This window comes from Cornus florida, unplaced genomic scaffold (assembly GCF_030987335.1).
Source record: "Cornus florida cultivar Cherokee Brave unplaced genomic scaffold, ASM3098733v1 CherokeeBrave_3.0.0_Hap2_Chr11, whole genome shotgun sequence".
NCBI lineage: Eukaryota > Viridiplantae > Streptophyta > Magnoliopsida > Cornales > Cornaceae > Cornus > Cornus florida.
In genome coordinates, this window is record NW_026775581.1 from 118,083,374 (window position 1) to 118,100,248 (window position 16,875).

At 36.9% G+C, this 16,875-nt stretch overlaps 2 protein-coding genes across 2 annotated transcripts; both read right to left on the bottom strand.

Annotated features, from left to right (window-relative positions):
* Positions 1-3,313: 3,313 nt before the first annotated feature.
* Positions 3,314-8,246, bottom strand: LOC132282580 (uncharacterized). Its single transcript, XM_059784307.1, has 4 exons — positions 6,825-8,246; positions 5,359-5,420; positions 5,134-5,283; positions 3,314-5,054 (listed from the first exon to the last, which is right to left on the bottom strand). Exons 2-4 carry the CDS (start codon positions 5,374-5,376, stop codon positions 4,623-4,625), a joined length of 600 nt encoding a protein of 199 aa, XP_059640290.1. The 5' UTR covers positions 5,377-5,420; positions 6,825-8,246; the 3' UTR covers positions 3,314-4,622.
* A 123-nt stretch (positions 8,247-8,369) lies between these two features.
* LOC132282579 (mitogen-activated protein kinase kinase kinase 3) lies at positions 8,370-16,618 on the bottom strand. The gene is made up of 11 exons (XM_059784306.1): positions 16,007-16,618; positions 14,995-15,312; positions 14,437-14,524; positions 14,202-14,264; positions 13,873-14,033; positions 13,706-13,781; positions 11,785-11,844; positions 11,542-11,649; positions 11,194-11,430; positions 9,177-9,283; positions 8,370-9,059 (listed from the first exon to the last, which is right to left on the bottom strand). Exons 1-11 carry the CDS (start codon positions 16,438-16,440, stop codon positions 8,750-8,752), a joined length of 1,962 nt encoding a protein of 653 aa, XP_059640289.1. The 5' UTR covers positions 16,441-16,618; the 3' UTR covers positions 8,370-8,749.
* Positions 16,619-16,875: the final 257 nt, after the last annotated feature.

Sequence of the window (16,875 nt, forward strand, 5' to 3'; positions counted from 1 at the left end):
ATGGAATCTGGAGGAGAGGAGAGAAGACAAAACAGAGTATCCAAAATACAGTCCAAAAGTGGAAATGAGGAACAAAAAACTGCAGCTTCTTTTTTACATTCATTGTTTATATAGCTGCTAAAATTTGATGATTACAGATGACAAAAATATGTGGAGATGAGGTGACTATATATATATAGGAGGCTGAACTTGTAGTGTTGAAGAAGTAGTGGGACTTTTAGGTTATATGTGGCATCCACTATCATGTATAATTTTGTCTTTCACTCTTTATATTAACTACAATTTGTGTGTGTGTTTTTTGGGAGCCAATTACCCCTTTCTTGATTTCAGGATGAGGAATCAACTTTAGTAGCAGTGATTGATCGATCATTGCTACAGAAGACCTGTGCAAATTAATAGAAAAAACCATTAACTTTTGTTTTGTTAAAGCCTGCTCTTGATTTCCATGTGTTTGTACATTCTGATGGCAAGTGCTTTGACAGTATTATTAACTGAAATTCTAGCTGAGCCAACTTCAAATAGCATCAATAATGGTGGTATGTATCTTCATATAAAAATAAAATATAAAAAAACCCTTAATTTGGCACTTTTAAGTATGAGCATAATTTAGAGATCAAAAAAGTTAATTATTACCACAACCGGTCAACCCAGAAGGGATCCTTAATTTTCGTAGGATTGAATTTGAAAATGCAAAAACTTATGAGGAAAAGGGGTATGATTGCTGCTGTTGTGAGTTTGGAGTGGAATTAGGGAGAGGGAAAATAAAAAAAAAGTGCCTGCCATAGATTATGGACTCGATCGCCATGAAAGACACATGTAGAAAGGCACACATTTATTAAAAGACTAAGAGAACCATAATATATTCATTCATCTTTTGATAGCCATCACACACAGTGACACACACACCAAAAACCCCTAGTTTGGAAGCTACTTTTCACTATTGGAACAAAGGTAAAGGCCCGAATCAAACGAACGAAAGTTAGAACAAATCAAAAGATGAGATGAACGAAAGAAAAAACTTGCTCTAACTTAATACTCCGTTTTTTATTTTTTTCCATCCCCTATGGGCCTCAAAATTTGAGGCCCAAGGCAACCAAGACTTGTCCTAACTTTAATTTTTTTTTTCCATCCTCTATGGGCATCAAAATTTTGAGGCCCTCTAAAATTTGAGGCCCAAGGTGACCGCCTTGGTCGCCTTGGGCCAGGGTCGGCCCTACTCATTTGATCTCTCAATGAGCATGTATAGGACTTCTGTAGAATGAGGAATGCATCACTAAGTTGGTTAGTGTGTGTATGTCTTTACACGCTTGGTAGTAAGTGGTTCTTCAGTTAGTAAATATTTTAAACGGACATGGATGAATTTTGTATGAAGCCTATAATTATGGTACTATTTGGAGTCCTCTAGAACTAGATTTTAGAATATTGAATTATTAATTTTGGAGGCATTTGTTTAGCAATCAGGTGCAGGCATTGAGTACCAAGTGATTTGATGATTACATAGATGATATAATGGATTTTTAGAGATATTTATATACATGGCAGATGGTGTATATGTGTATAGGTGGAATAGTAATATTATGTGCATTTGATTACATGACTCGATTATGGGAATCCGTGGATTTATGCATTTTTCTTTACACACATGTTGTATATCAGTAGTTGAATTTAAGGGTGACTACAGTGAAGTGTAAAGATCCCTAGACCGGTAGAACAGGTCCCATAGATTGTCTGTGTAATCAACAAGACCACCTGGGCCTCGCCTTGCCCCAACACATATTATACCAGTCCACATCCTCAGATTCATTCCCATAAGAATTCCAAACTTTTTAAAGAGAAACCACCACCCAGTTTGTCCTCAAATTCCAATTCCAGCCCCATTAAGCATCAAACAGTCCAAAGTTGCATCTCTGGAAATTCCTGAAGTCCTTGCCACCCTATGTTCAAATCTTTGAGCTTTTATTTTTTATTTTTTATTTTTAATCTTCATACAATGGATCCTGAAGAGCATAAAAGACTTGACCACATTCCACTCTAAAACTAATATGCTGCAGGCACGATATCCCTCAAAGCAACCATAGATTTTCGAACAACAGAATGAAACATACTAGGAGCAACCTACCAGTAGTTAGCATGTGACACTTTGTCATTATTAAATTTCATTGTAGAATAGTTTACCCTGACATTTGTATACTCTGAGAATGATAATTTTGTGTAATGCAGATGTCTATGATTCAGAAGACACAGATGCTGCTTTCTATGAAACTATGCATGAAAATGCTCTATTTTGATTTTATTTTATTTTTTCAAAAATTAATTTTAAACATTTTAATTATCTTGATGATATTATGGGTTGATGAAAGATATGATGTGGAACAGCAAAGAAAGGTTTTGGAAAGGATATATAAACCACCACCAGAAGGTCAAGAGCAATAATATTTGGATTCAGACGAGGAAGATGAATTTTTTTAAACCTGCACGAGTTTGCACTTGTAAGCCACTGTTCAAGAGAATCAGAGATATAAAAAAGTAAGGTTTTGAAAATGCAACAAAGTTGTCGATTAATTTTGTACTGCCTTTGTTTCCGGCCAAATGTTTGATGAGGCTCATGAAAGTGTTTCCTGCTTGGCACTACTACTTAGGCTCTCCTATTTTCCAACACACGCAGTCATATATGTGCAAGGAAGTGTGTGGCTACTTCTCACAGGTTGGAAAGAATCCACCTACATTTTCCGCCCTCCTTAATCATCACGACTACGGGATCCCTTCCCCGAACCTTAATTTCTTGGCAGAACCCTTTGAGGTCCGTAGCAGTTGCAGTGGCTTACTTTTGTGCCAGAGAGAAAATGGATTTATAATATGTAATCCGGTGACAACAAAACAAAAGTCAATCCCCTTTCCAGAATCAATTGATGCTATTGCTTGTGAAGCTGCTGTCCTGACTTTTGAGCCTTCTGAACATGACTATGGGGCTAACTTCCACATCGTAATTCCTTCTTTAGTGCGTCGGGGAAGTTGGAATTTCACATTTTCTCTTCTGCCTCACAGTCTTGGGGATGGCTTTGTGACGTTTTGACCTTGGGATACAACTGGCGATTGCTCCAGGGTACTGTCATGAGGGAAGAGCTGTTTGGGCAACCATATGTGGACACAGCCTGACACTTAAGGTCCTCACTGGTTTGGTAGAGTTTATCCCAGTACCAAATGCCCGACAACCGTTACTCCATTAATGCTAACCCCTTGGCAAAACATTTCCCATACGTAAACACACTTGCACATGTTGCAGATTAGAGGGTCTTACACAAATAAAAAAAAGTACATTACTATTGGAATATGGAAATATAATAAGTGATGGCTAGTATTTGCTAAAAGGAAGGCAGTTTACTTTGTACCTTTGGATTTCTGTCTTTGTCAAATAGCATTGCTCTTAAACTCTGCAGGTTGGTTTCCCATTACAGTGATTCGCATAAAGTTAGTCAAGAAAATGTACATAAAGCAATCTATATATATATGTGCGTGTGTGTGCGCGCGCGCAATTATATAGAGACCTCAAAGAAATCAGCATTCACTTATGTTATATGGACTCGGGTACGGGTGTCGAATACGAATATATATCCATACGTCGGATGTGTCAAATCTCCAAATAGAAGGACACACGGATACGGCTAAATATTCATTTTATTCATTATTTTATTTTATTTTCTAGATTAAAGTAATTTTTTTTATCTAATATAATGTTCAATATAGTCCTTCAACTCATTTTAAAGTAATAATATAATGTAATTGAATGATTGGATATGTTTTTTAAGTACATGTATAACAAAAAGCGTCAGACACATATCCCATACCCATGTCCAAGGGATATGTGTCCAACACGGGTACTTCACTACTTTTGAAGAGTCCATGTAACAAAGCATGTGACAACCAACAGTATAGTATAGTCACTTATCAGACAAGATTCAAGTTTTAGCGTCCGTCCTTGTCTAATCTGATGATGAATCAAGAAAATTTGTTAAAGAATTTTACCATTTTGTGATATAAAAATAATATATTTATTTGTAAAAATTAAAAAGCATTTAGAATGATTCTTACAGATCGTAGACAAACTTTAAGACTTGTTGGTGAAGCCGACTTCATGTAACGTATTGCATTAACCACCCACTTTTCTGCTCCTTCATAGGCTTCAATTTCCCATACGTAAACACGTTGCAGATTAGAGGGTCTTACACAAATAAAAAAGTACATTACTATTGTAATATGCAATTCGTGTAAGACCCTCTAATCTGCAACATGTGCAAGTGTGTTTACGTACGGGAAATGTGTTACCAAGGGGTTAGCATCAATGGAGTAACGGTTGCCGGGCATTTGGTACTGGGACAAACTCTACCAAACCAGTGAGGACCTTAAGTGTCAGGCTGTGTCCACATATGGTTGCCCAAACAGCTCTTCCCTTACGATAGTACCCTGGAGCAATCGCCAGTTATCCCAAAGTCAAAACGTCACAAAGCCATCCCCAAGACCGTGCGGCAGAAGAGAAAATGTGAAATTCCGACTTCCGCGGTACACTAAAAGAAGGAATTACGATGTGGAAGTTAGCCCATAGTCATGTTCAGAAGGCTCAAAAGTCAGGACAGCAACTTCACAAGCAATAGCATCAATTGATTCTGGAAAGGGGATCGACTTTTTGTTGTCACCGGATTACATATTATAAATCCATTTTCTCTCTGGCACAAAAGCAAGCCACTGCAACTGCTACGGACCTCAAAGGGTTCTGCCAAGAAATTGAGGTTCGGGGAAGGGATCCTGTAGTCGTGATGATCAAGGAGGGCGGAAAATGTAGGTGGATTCTTTCCAACCTGTGAGAAGTAGCCACACACTTCCTTGCACATATATGACTGCGTGTGTTGGAAAATAGGAGAGCCTAAGTAGTAGTGCCAAGCAGGAGACACTTTCATGAGCCACATCAAACATTTGGCTGGAAACAAACGCAGTACAAAATTAATCAACAAATTTGTTGCATTTTCAAATTCATTTGCAGTTTCAATTTCCCCGTCAGCCTGTTCAAGAGAATCAGAGATATAAAAATGTAACATATGTCATTCAAAACAAAACAAAAAAAAGGTAACAGTGGCTTACAAGTGCAAACTCGTGCAGGTTGTAAAAAAATTCATCTTCCTTGTCTGAATCCAAATATTGTTCTTCTTGACCTTCTGGTGGTGGTTTATAAATCCTTTCCAAAACCTTACCTTGCAGTTCCACACCATATCTTTCATCAAGTCTCCCTCCCTACCCATAATATCATCAAGATAATTAAAATGTTTAAAATTAATTTTTGAAAAAATAAAATAAAATCTCCCCTACCAGTGCATTTTCATGCATAGTTTCATAGAAAGCAGCATCTGAGTATTCTGAATCATAGACATCTACATTACACAAAATTATCATTCTCAGAGTATACAAATGTCAGAGTAAACTATTCTACAATGAAATTTAATAATGACAAAGTGTCACATGCTAACTACTGGAAGGTTGCTCCTAGTATGTTTCATTCTGTTGTTTGAAAATCTATGGTTGCTTTGAGGGATATCGTGCCTGCAGCATATCAGTTTTAGAGTGGAATGTGGTCAACTCTTTTATGCTCTTCAGGATCCATTGTATGAAGATTAAAAACAAATAAAAAATAAAAAAAAAAAGAGCTCAAAGATTTGGACATAGGGTGGCAAGGACTTTAGGAATTTCCAGAGATGCAACTTTGGACTGTTTGATGCTTAATGGGGCTGGAATTGGAATTTGAGGACAAACTGGGTGGTGGTTTCTCTTTAAAAAGTTTGGAATTCTTATAGGAATCAATCTGAGGATGTGGCCTGGTATAATATGTGTTGGGTCAAGGCTAGACCCAGGTGGTCTTGTTGATTACACAGACAATCTATGGGACCTGTTCTACTGGTCTAGGGATCTTTACACTTCACTGTAGTCACCCTTAAATTCAACTACTGATATACATCATGTTGTGTGTAAAGAAAAATGCATAAATCCACGGATTCCCATAACCGAGTCATGTAATCAAATGCACATAATATTACTATTCCACCTATACACATATACACCATCTGCCATGTATATAAGTATCTCTAAAAATCCATTATAGCATCTATGTAATCATCAAATCACTTATTATACTTTGTTCACTCAATGCCTGCACCTGATTGCTAAACAAATGCCTCCAAAATTAATAATTCAATATTCTAAAATCTAGTTCTAGAGGACTCCAAATAGTACCATAATTATAGGCTTCATACAAAATTCATCCATGTCCATTTAAAATATTTACTAACTGAAAGAACCACTTACTACCAAGCGTGTAAACACATACACACACCAACCAACTTACTAGCATCTGAAGCCATTACCATTACAAGATCCTGATTCAAGAAAAATCAAGAACTTGTATAATTGTTGTACAATAAAGAGTGATTTTTTATTTATTTATTTATTTTTGTATAATACCTCATCACTCGCAGCATGAGAATGATGAGCTGAAATTAGGTTTTTCATCTGAAGCATCTGAAGCCATTACAACTACAAGATCCTGATAAATCAAGAAAAATCAAGATGTATAATAGAGAGAGAAACTAGAGTAGCTGATCACTCGAGGACACAGAGCCAGAAGAATTAGAATAATTAGGTTTTACTGTGTAGATTCTGAAGCCATTCCAAGATCATGATTTAATTTGGGAGGAATTTACACAGCAACAAAGAAAAATAAAGAACAGAGGACAAAGTGTATGAGAGAGTGTGTGATTTGTTGTACAATGGTTGTATAATACCTGATCCTGATCACTTGGATAGAGATTTCTTCAGAGGTGTAGTCAGAAAAACAGAGAGTCTATATGCGCGCGCGCACATATATAGAGGAAGGAGAGAGGGAACGCAGAGTTTGAATATTGGTTAGCTGTGCTTATTTTCCGGATCACACGAGCCCTTTTTCAAGTGAAGAGCTATGGGCAGTTCCACCACTGCACTCAAAGTGATATGAGCCAGCCCAGCCCCTGTCGGTGTAAAACCCTATCTATACATATACGGTGCTATATCTATATATCTCCACCTCTACCGCAACTATCGACGTTGCAATTCGTCGCGGCACGCCGCCGCTGTCGTAGATCTACGCAATAAAACCCACCAGCAGCCAAATTGCGTCACCACCACCGTTCCGCTCCCCAACCACCAACATTGCAACAACAATACCATATTTCGGCGAATTAACCGCCGCCACAACTTGTGCCGTTACCACCGCCAGCAACAGCGCTATATTCCGGCGAATCAACCACCGCCGCCATCCTCACCCCATTATAGCCGCCACATCCCTATGAACATCACCACGAAAAACTACCTCGTTCAACACCGGTGTCTAGTTCTTCCTACTTACAGCGTGGGCCATGCTAGGGCTTTTTTCTTTTCTTTTCTTCCCCTTTTTCGGTAGAATATTTTAGTAATAATATGCACCCCAGCTTGGGCTGCGAACGCATTCAACCCAACAACATCCTTTGCATGAAAGGCTAGGATTCTAGTAGATGTAGATGTCAATTCAATAGTTTTAACGTCTTAAAATCAAAACCGAACACGAAACTTTGGACAGTTTAGCCAAGAGAACCCATGGACCAGAACAGAAGAACTTGCCCCACCCAGACTTATTGAACGGTTTCCTATTTATTTATTTTTTTTGATAAGAACTGCTTCCTATTTATTTAACCAGCGCTAATACCTTCGTCTTCCAAATAAAGACGGGTGGTGACACCACAGCCTTGCCGTCATTAATCTCGCCCGGAATTAAAGGGTATGATGGGAATTGCGAACCGGCCTAGGCCCAAATTAAAGGGGACAAATTAAAGGAGTGATGGGAATTGCGAACCGGCCTAGGCAGGGTCGGGTGCAGCTCAACAGACCCCCGACCAACTGGACTGCTCATCAATCGAGAAGTCCAGGTCAACATTAGGAGAACGTTGATCAAACAATAAAACTAATAATAAAATGCAAGAAATTAAGATTAGATTCATATGAAACATTAAGCAGTTCATCTTGCCACCAATAACAATAAACTAATATGAAACATCAGTTGGCTTGATTTTGTCAGTCTAGGCTCAAGTTACTAATGTCGTGATAATAGAACTAATAATGATATAAATTGGTTCAGAATAGACTCGAAAACCATCAAACTTGATTGTACCCAAACAATATAGACATGAGGACATCAGAGGGGAAGTTGGCTAGATAAAACACAACATATGACCCACCACTAAAAATGAGGAGGTGAATTCATGAGGGTGTCTCAGATCAAATTATTTTAAGTCTCACTCTCACTAAAGATACCAATATGAAGAAAATCGACTAAGCACTGGACCATTTCAAATCAGGCTTCATTCGAAGTGTTGTGGACATCTCACCCAAAATATAAGCATAAATTTTAAGATCACAATGACCACTTTCCATTTACATGAAATCAAGAAGAAGAATGTTACAACATTGAGAAAATCTAGCATCTATTCCCCATGCATTCGAAATTTCGTATGTCCTCTCACCCGCAGTTCTATTCCTTTCCATTTTCCTGGCAGTGTATAATCATTATCCCTCTGTGTTTCTGGTGCTGTTGAATCTCATCCCTTTCATTTCTTTTGAGAGACAAAACAACTCTCTCTCTCAATCTATAATCTTCGCCATTAGACCCAATCACATTCTCTGTGAGAGAAGCGATTCTCTAGGCATTTTCACCCATCGTTGTGTATCTTGCTTGGCTGCTCGATCCAATAGGTCTTGTTCTTGGTGATCTATCAGGTGTTTGGGCTCTCAACTGGGGGATCTCACTCCAAGGATCAAGTGTGTATTTTGTGTTTGGTCTCATTGGAAACATTGAGTAGTCATTCAAATTGTAACTGCTTTGCGCTGTCAACGTGTAAGATGGGTGCGGAGGGGAAAGAAAACAGCTCTTGTACGCTGGTCCATAATTTCGTAATGGGCTGGAACAGGGAGATACAGGCAGAGACGCTATCACTCTTGCATTATTATCCCTGTGTACAAAAGAATAGATAGTAGAGTTATTTTATATGTTATATGACTCTAGAGAATGAGTAGAGATATGAAGTGCATGGATCTTTATCCAGGCAAGACGTGGCTGGGTTGTTTACCTTGGGCTTCTCAAAGCTCTTGAGGTTGTGGCTGCTGGTCTTGTTGCATAATCTCCTTCACAGGAATTGGAACTCATTCTGTTGGAACGTAGCTCTAAGGCAGCCGGCTTCAAAAGTACAAGGAATGAGTAAATTAGCAGGATACAGCAAGACTTTAGCAATCAATAAACAGTTCGAGATACTTACCAAAAAGAAAAGCATAAAAGAAATTAAGACCATTTAAGTTTGAAATACTAGGATTTTAAAAGGTTAATGAAACTAGGGTAAAAAAAATGACTAATGAGGACATGCCAATAATCTGCAATGTGATTACAGTAGCTAAAATTCTCCGCATTTCTTCTCTTTTAAATACCCATCATCAATAACTTTCAAAAAACAAAACACTTTAGCCAAGCATGTGAACAAATGTATGACAAACACGCGCTGACATACACTTTGCCTGCAAATTGCATAAGAAAGATGATATTATAGGCTTCTGATGAAATTTTCAATTGTCACCCGAGAGTATATTTGTGTATTGCAGCAATTTATCTACACGAGAGAACCACTTTGTAAAACAAGCTATTATGTAAAATTATAATCAGACGTGTGTCATGCTCTATAATGATCACCAAACATCTATACTTGCTCTATAATGATTACCAAACATCTATTCCTAAATCTGCGGATATACTTACAATAACATCAAAGTATCAAACCAATAGGACCATAGTAGATTGTATTACGATAGTTGTGCTGTTGGGTTGTTCATTCTCTGTTCATATGAAAATTTAATTGGTCAATAAGGTTGCATAGTGCAATCAACTTAACAGTGTCGAATATCACATACTAGGGGTTGGTTACATGAATCCTGCATCGCTACACTGAACACTATCACATTTAATTTAATTTATTTATGAACAGAGATGAGATCATAGAGCTTCCACTGATATGTTGACTGTAGATTCAAATAGGACAAAATCAAGTAGTATGGGCTCTTCCAATCATAGTTACGGATCCTATTTTGCAGAACTTATTTTTTTCTCATTGAAACAGAACCCCAGAGTGTTTCAGCATACTTTTTCGAGTTGTTGCCATTAAATAGTATCTATTTTATGAAAATTTGAGATGTGTATATGAATACTTATAATGAAATATAGAAATGGTAAAAAGAAATGCTTCCTGCAACAAGTACTGTTCATCACAATGAATAGAACTTCTACAAAATTAGATATGAAATATATTTTAAGTGATTAGAAAAAAAGAAAGAAAAAAAAAAAAGAAACCTATTCGAATAGAAAATAAAGAGATAAAAATAAAGTAAAATAAATTACATATGCAATTTACAAGAACATGGAAATAGAGAGCAACTAGAATCAATAATAAACCAGTTAAAGAGACCCCACAGCAAAAACCTATTAGGGATATATAAAGCAATCAAAGGAGATCAAAAAGGTAATGAAGTTCTTATATTCCTAAGACAATATACATACACAAACATATCAGCAAACTGTTTAGGACACGTAAAGCAAGCAAAGGAACCCGAAAATGCTACTGACGAGAAATGAGGAGCAAGGAGCTCAAGTGATGAATCCGACACTTGTAGTAAGGTTTCCAACAAAAAGGAAACTTAACAGATAGATTAGCACGTGCGAATAGTCTGGATTCAGATACAGTGGGGTTTTCTTTTTATTTCATTTCCGTTTAGGTAAAAGGGGCTTTTGAGTTGCTTATATTTACAAGAAAACACCGGCATTCCTACTCCATAATGCCCGAAAATACAGGCTGAAATAGTCACCATAATGGAATGGAGGAGAGTCTAATCAGTTTGTCCACCAGAATGGAACATTCCACAGGAAAGGGCCAGAACAGAATGGATCTTTACAAATATGCTTCTAAGTTATAACAATCACATCACTAAAGTGGCACAAGAGTTGCTTCAAAATAGAAATCACAGTGATATGGACCCAATACAAGAAAGGTAAAAAATCAAAGTAAGATATTCGGCAGAAATATATAAGCATTTTGAAGGCTTTACCGGTGTCCGACTTCCATCAAATTTATAAGGAAATGCTTCCTTGGTTATGTTGGCATTGGCAAGTTTTGTGGTGGCTTGGTCTCGAACAAAAGGGTGATCTAATAATTTTGATGCCGTAGGACGAGCAGCTGGGTCTCGTTGCAAGCATAGCTTCAAGAAACTTTTCGCTTCATTGGAAAGGTGATCTGGTATCTCAGGAATTTCTTTGCTGTTTCCAATTTTAAATATCGCAGCCACCTGTGCAGTCAACATAACAAAAACATTTTGGTCTTTCAAGCACTTCAATGATGGCCTATAAACAAAGATGAGTCCTATAGTAAATGGTCGAGAAAAGATCCAATGTCTCACCCCTTCAAATTGGCTCCAAGGTGGTTTTGATGTTGCCATTTCAAGAATTGTACACCCCAAGCTCCATATATCAACTGCAAGGCTGTATCCATTTGTATTCATCACAACCTGACGTTTAACAGAAACATGAGTACTGAAAATATGAAGAATTCTAGATATAACAGCTGTAAACTCAAATTAGAAAGTAAAAGCAACTAGCAATATTCTTTGTTAACTCAACATGAGAAAAGGAGAGAAAGATACCTCGGGTGCCATCCAGTAAGGACTTCCTTTGAAAGAAAGCATTGACGAATAAGCTGTTATCTGGTAAAAAGAAATTGAAAATTAGGGTATGAATTGCTAGGTTGAATTCAATAAATAAATAAATAAAATAAAAAAACCAATATAATCTCCCTAAAGGAATCGTGATTAGAAAAATTATTATGATTCATTAAAATTATTCACTTACCTATATATATATATATATATATATCTAGGGCTCTTTTCAAGAGATAGAATGTGATCACTCTATCTATCAACTCCAAATAAAAATTATCTTTCTAAATATTCCTACTTAATAAGAGAATCTTTTGGATGCAACTTTTCAAGGATTTCAAAAGGTCATGTCTTTTGGCCAGTGAGGTGAGTATTTCATTTATTGCCTGGATTTCTTGGTTTCTTATTTCAAGAGAAGAAGAAATCAAAGTAATGATCCTGTGTCAAGTTGTACTCTCATTGATGATGGTAAAGGCAGTCATGCTAAAATGTATTTATAAAGTAAATATTATGATAAACATATTTTTAGGTAGTGTTATCTGATGAACCGCCACTTAATCTGAACTCAAAATGTTTCCGATTATCAATAATTTTTTGGAAGATTGTCAATAATTTCCTCAAAATATTTATATGATAGGAAGAGAGGAATGAAGGTGATAGTGACAAGGTGGATATGACGAGGATATCAAACTGTTGGTACAAAAAAATGACTATACGTGCATATGTTATGGGAAAAGAAAATTATGGAAGTGTTAGTGAGAAGCATTGAACGAGACAGTTAAGAGCAGTAGCCGGTTATTTACAGATATGAGTAGATTCCTCTATGGCCATGCCTTGATTTCCAATTTGGTTAAAAGGACCTGTCTTCGCTAAGATGATGGCATATTGACTTTTTGAATTCAAAGGGAGAGGTCATCAAACAACTTATATATTATTACGTTTTTTTTTTTTTTTGGGTAAATTCATATATTATTATGTTGTTTTTTATGTTTATAATATATATTTGCTTTCTATATCCTATCAATTTATTTATTTTTTTTTTTTAAGCCCTCATTCTTAGAGAATTAGAAAGATCCTTTTCAAGTTTGAATTTGTTCATTTGGAATTCTACTTCATATTTATTTATTTAATATTTTTCCTTTTTTTTTTTTTTTTATTCCCTTCCATCATTCCTTAAGTCACATAGATTTGATCATGTAGAATTATGACCAAATTTCTCATTCAGCAAAGGATAGATGATGGAATCATCAAAGATTTTGACCTTTTTCAAATTCTATCTGTAACTCACTAGAAGCCCGGGAAACAAAGGGAAGATGTGTAGGAATGAGATATCAGCAACTCTGCAAATAATTCTCGAAGTGAAACACAAAGACAAAGGACTGATCTTTGAATAAGAAAAGAGTGAATATGCAGGGTCCCAAATGAATTGGCTTAGTTGAAAAAGGCCTTGTTCTTTAAAAGAATCTCTCATGTCTAATATTGCATGGTTCCATTACATCTGAAGCTCAATTTGGGAAAATGGGATATTGATTCATGACATGAATCATCATTTAACTACTATGGACTGAAGGAAAAAGATATATTAAATATTTTTCTTGAGTTTGTCTATTTGTTATTTGCTTTGTTCTCATATAAGTCCTTGTGCACTGTTTCGTTGTGAAGAAAATGAGTGGAAAGAAGAAATTGAAACCTGTGGGTTATTTAGAATAAGAATTGGGTAGGGTCCAAACCTTTGCCATTTTCCTATTTTCTCAGCAACCAGACCAAGCAATATTAGAAATAACCAGTGTTTTCGCTCAATAGAAGTGCTGACACAAGTTTGTAATAAATTGAACTATCATGAATTTCCATTTAGTATGCTAGAAATGAAATTTCTTTTTCTTTTCCACAGGGCTAAGATGAGATGTACATGTTTAGCCATTCCAAAGTCTGCAAGCTTGATTTCGCCATTAGGATCTACTAATATATTTGCCCCTTTGATATCCCTGCCAAAAAAATACAAATTGCTCTTTGAGGAAGCCGGAAATTGATACAAAAAATTATTCAGCAATATCCCTAGTGTTGTAGACATAGTACCTGTGCACTGTGTTTCTTCCATGTAGGTAGGCAAGACCTGAAAGAATCTGCCTAGTGTAATTTTGGATAACAGGCTCCCTAAAGGGACCATATTCTTGAATTAATTTATGAATGGAACCACCAGAGACAAATTCCAAATAAACTGACAGCGTTTCTTCACCCTGAGAATATGGCATACAAGAGTTATCACTAACTAGGGCCTGGCATTTATAGTTATTTCACATGGGTTGAATGGAATGGGCAGGTTGAGAGAAGGATTATTAATGTATATAAAATGTAAGTACACATGCATGGGCATAAAGAGGTTACAAGCGGGAGTGAACTCATACCAGTTCACTTCCATAGTATTGAACAATGTTTGGATGTGAAAGTTGACTAACCAAAGTGATCTCCTGTTGACAAGAACAATGCGTTAGAGATCCAATCACTTGCAATTAATCATATGGCATTACAACGTTTAAATGCAGAATTCCAAAGTCAACTGTAAAGAAGGAACAAGTAGAAATTGAAGTTAAATGGAAGTCAGCACTGTGTCCAATATAAGAAAGAGATATGAAAAAAGACCTGGTTCAATTGCTTGAGACTTTCTTTAGACGTTTGATCATCTGAAACCAGCCTGACTTCTTTTATTGCACACATCTGCCCACTTTCACTGTTTAAATTGCAAATACAACATTAGAAAAATAACCAGCAGAGAGCTCATTAGAATATTTTTTATTAAAAATAAATAAAAATAAAAATGACCTAATTACGCACCATATAACTACCATTCCACCAAGTACCATGGTTTGTAAAATTACCATTCTCGTTATGGTAAACATAACTATAAGATATTACAATGGCTTCTATTTTCTCTTACAGTTAAAAATTTTTAGACGTTCTTTTTATGATATTATTGTTTCTCTCTAGTCAAACAATTATAAACAAGAGTGCAAAAGCTGGTGAACATTTGAAGCTGTAGAGAGTTTATACTTTCTTGCTGTCAATAAAACCTGAGGTTCCCATCAATGTGACCAGAAATAAAGGACTCAATCGAAACTATTCAAAGTTATAAAACACCATATGAAGTAGTGTCATCTAATTTGACAATATTAATAGATAGATAATACAAACTCCATCTACCTGTTAAATCCAAGGTAAACATGCCCAAATGTCCCCCTTCCGAGAAGCTTTCCCTTCTTCCATTTTGACAAATTAGAATTTGTGTTCTCAGTCACTCCACAAGTTCTTGGATTGGGCAAGGCAGAAGGGCTAGGAGGAGACCCGGGTGGAAGAGGCAGACGATGATATTCACTCTTCCCATCTTCCAGCTTTCCTGTTGGGGAATCCATACTCGTACAACAAAATCGTGGATGCCGAGGTGATGTGGTGGTGGTAGCCCCTCTTGAAGCTGGACCTGGGCTTCTAGGCGACGGGATGAGCTTGATCTCCCCATTTCCTCTGGTGACAAAATATGAAATTTATCATTCTAGACTATAAGTATAAGCAACAGCATTGAGGAAGCATAACTGATGTACCTGTAAGGTCAGGAGTTTTCTACTTTTCCAATCAAGTATGCTATGCTAATCATACACATAAGTTTTGGTGTCATACCAATTAAAATGATCAGTTATAGATTCAAATTGCAAAAGCCTTTAACTGAGTAGCTTACTTCTCAACTGAAAATTCATGGCCTCTAATTTTCCAACAAGTTTGTCCATCAAAATGTAAAGGTTCATTGTGAAGATCAATTTTTCAATTCGCACTCACTGGAAGACATGCTCGTAGCTGTCAAATTTCTACCGCAAATTAAGAAATTATCATTGAGAGAGAAGGCCCATGCCTAGTCTTTTGATTGAATAAATATAAAACCCATATGGATAGCAAAAAAATAAAAAATAAAAAATTTGTCCTGACAGAGAGTAAGATTGCTAGCCAAGATCCTTTTTAGGAGTTAAATGATGAAAACAAATTACGTTTATTTTTTTATCAATCAATGATTCGATCAACAATTTATCAACTACCAAAAAATAAAAAATTCACATATACAAATACAAACAACCAAACCCTAAAGCCTAATCTTGGAGAATTCAACACAAACCCCCCACAAAACAGAATTCAACAAATCCAAAACTAGAGTACTAATAACACCAACCTTGAAACACCCAATTGACCGTTATCGATATGATTATGATCATCAGTGGAAGACCCAGATGAGCTCACACTGGACACCGAAACCGACCCAGATCCCAGCCCAACTCCATGATCGATCCCCAGAGACGGCGTTGACGATATCGACGGCCGAGGCAGAGGATGCCCCCTATCGGAATCGAAACCCGAAAACCCCGAAGATCCACTCCCGCCGCCGCCACCTAAATCTTTGCTGTTTCGCGGCGAATTACGCGAAAACACCGCAGCAGAGACTTCGTCAAAGCTCTTGGGCTTGTCTTTCCCTATCTTCTTATCATTTCCGATCGAAGATTTGATCAGATTCTGATTGTTTCCAGGTGGGTATTGCTGTATCTGTTGTTGAACTTCTTGTTGCTGCTGCTTGTTCTTTGTAGATTTTCTTCCCCACCAAGCAGGCATTTTGATTGCTAATTCAGTGAGACAGAGTCTCAGAGAAAATGAGAGGGGGTTGAGTATGTGTTGAGGAGAGAGAGAAAGGGAGACCCAGGAGAGAAAATTTGGATTTGGGGTTTGCGTTTCGATTTTATATGAAGGTGAAGTATGAGGAAGAAAAAAAAGTTCGAAGAAGAAAACAAGATAGCGAGACTGGGCGACTTTTAGAGAGAGAAAGAGTGTAGAGAGAGATAGTGGGGGCCAAGCTACAGTGAGTAACAGCTAAGCGAGTTGGGAGACGGCAGATGGTAATTGGATTAAACGGATAGTATGACGTGTAAAACTTTTGGATAGAGAGAGAAAGTTAGAGAGAGGTGTGTAGGGGTGTGTGTATCGATCCGTGTCTTTACTTGTGTCTTCACTGTAATGCATGTTGGTGTTAAAAGAGAATCTACATTGGTG

Bases quoted from the DNA above. Each gene is read 5' to 3' on its own strand.
- LOC132282579 (XM_059784306.1), bottom strand. From the start codon at position 16,440: ATGCCTGCTTGGTGGGGAAGAAAATCTACAAAGAACAAGCAGCAGCAA. The intron at 14,034-14,201 runs GTATGAGTTCAC...CCATATTCTCAG, and splicing joins AATACTATGGAAGTGAACTG to GGTGAAGAAACGCTGTCAGT. The intron at 11,845-13,705 runs GTACATCTCATC...TCTTTTTACCAG, and splicing joins ACTTTGGAATGGCTAAACAT to ATAACAGCTTATTCGTCAAT.
- LOC132282580 (XM_059784307.1), bottom strand. The intron at 5,055-5,133 runs GTAAGCCACTGT...TCTCTTGAACAG, and splicing joins ACCTGCACGAGTTTGCACTT to GCTGACGGGGAAATTGAAAC.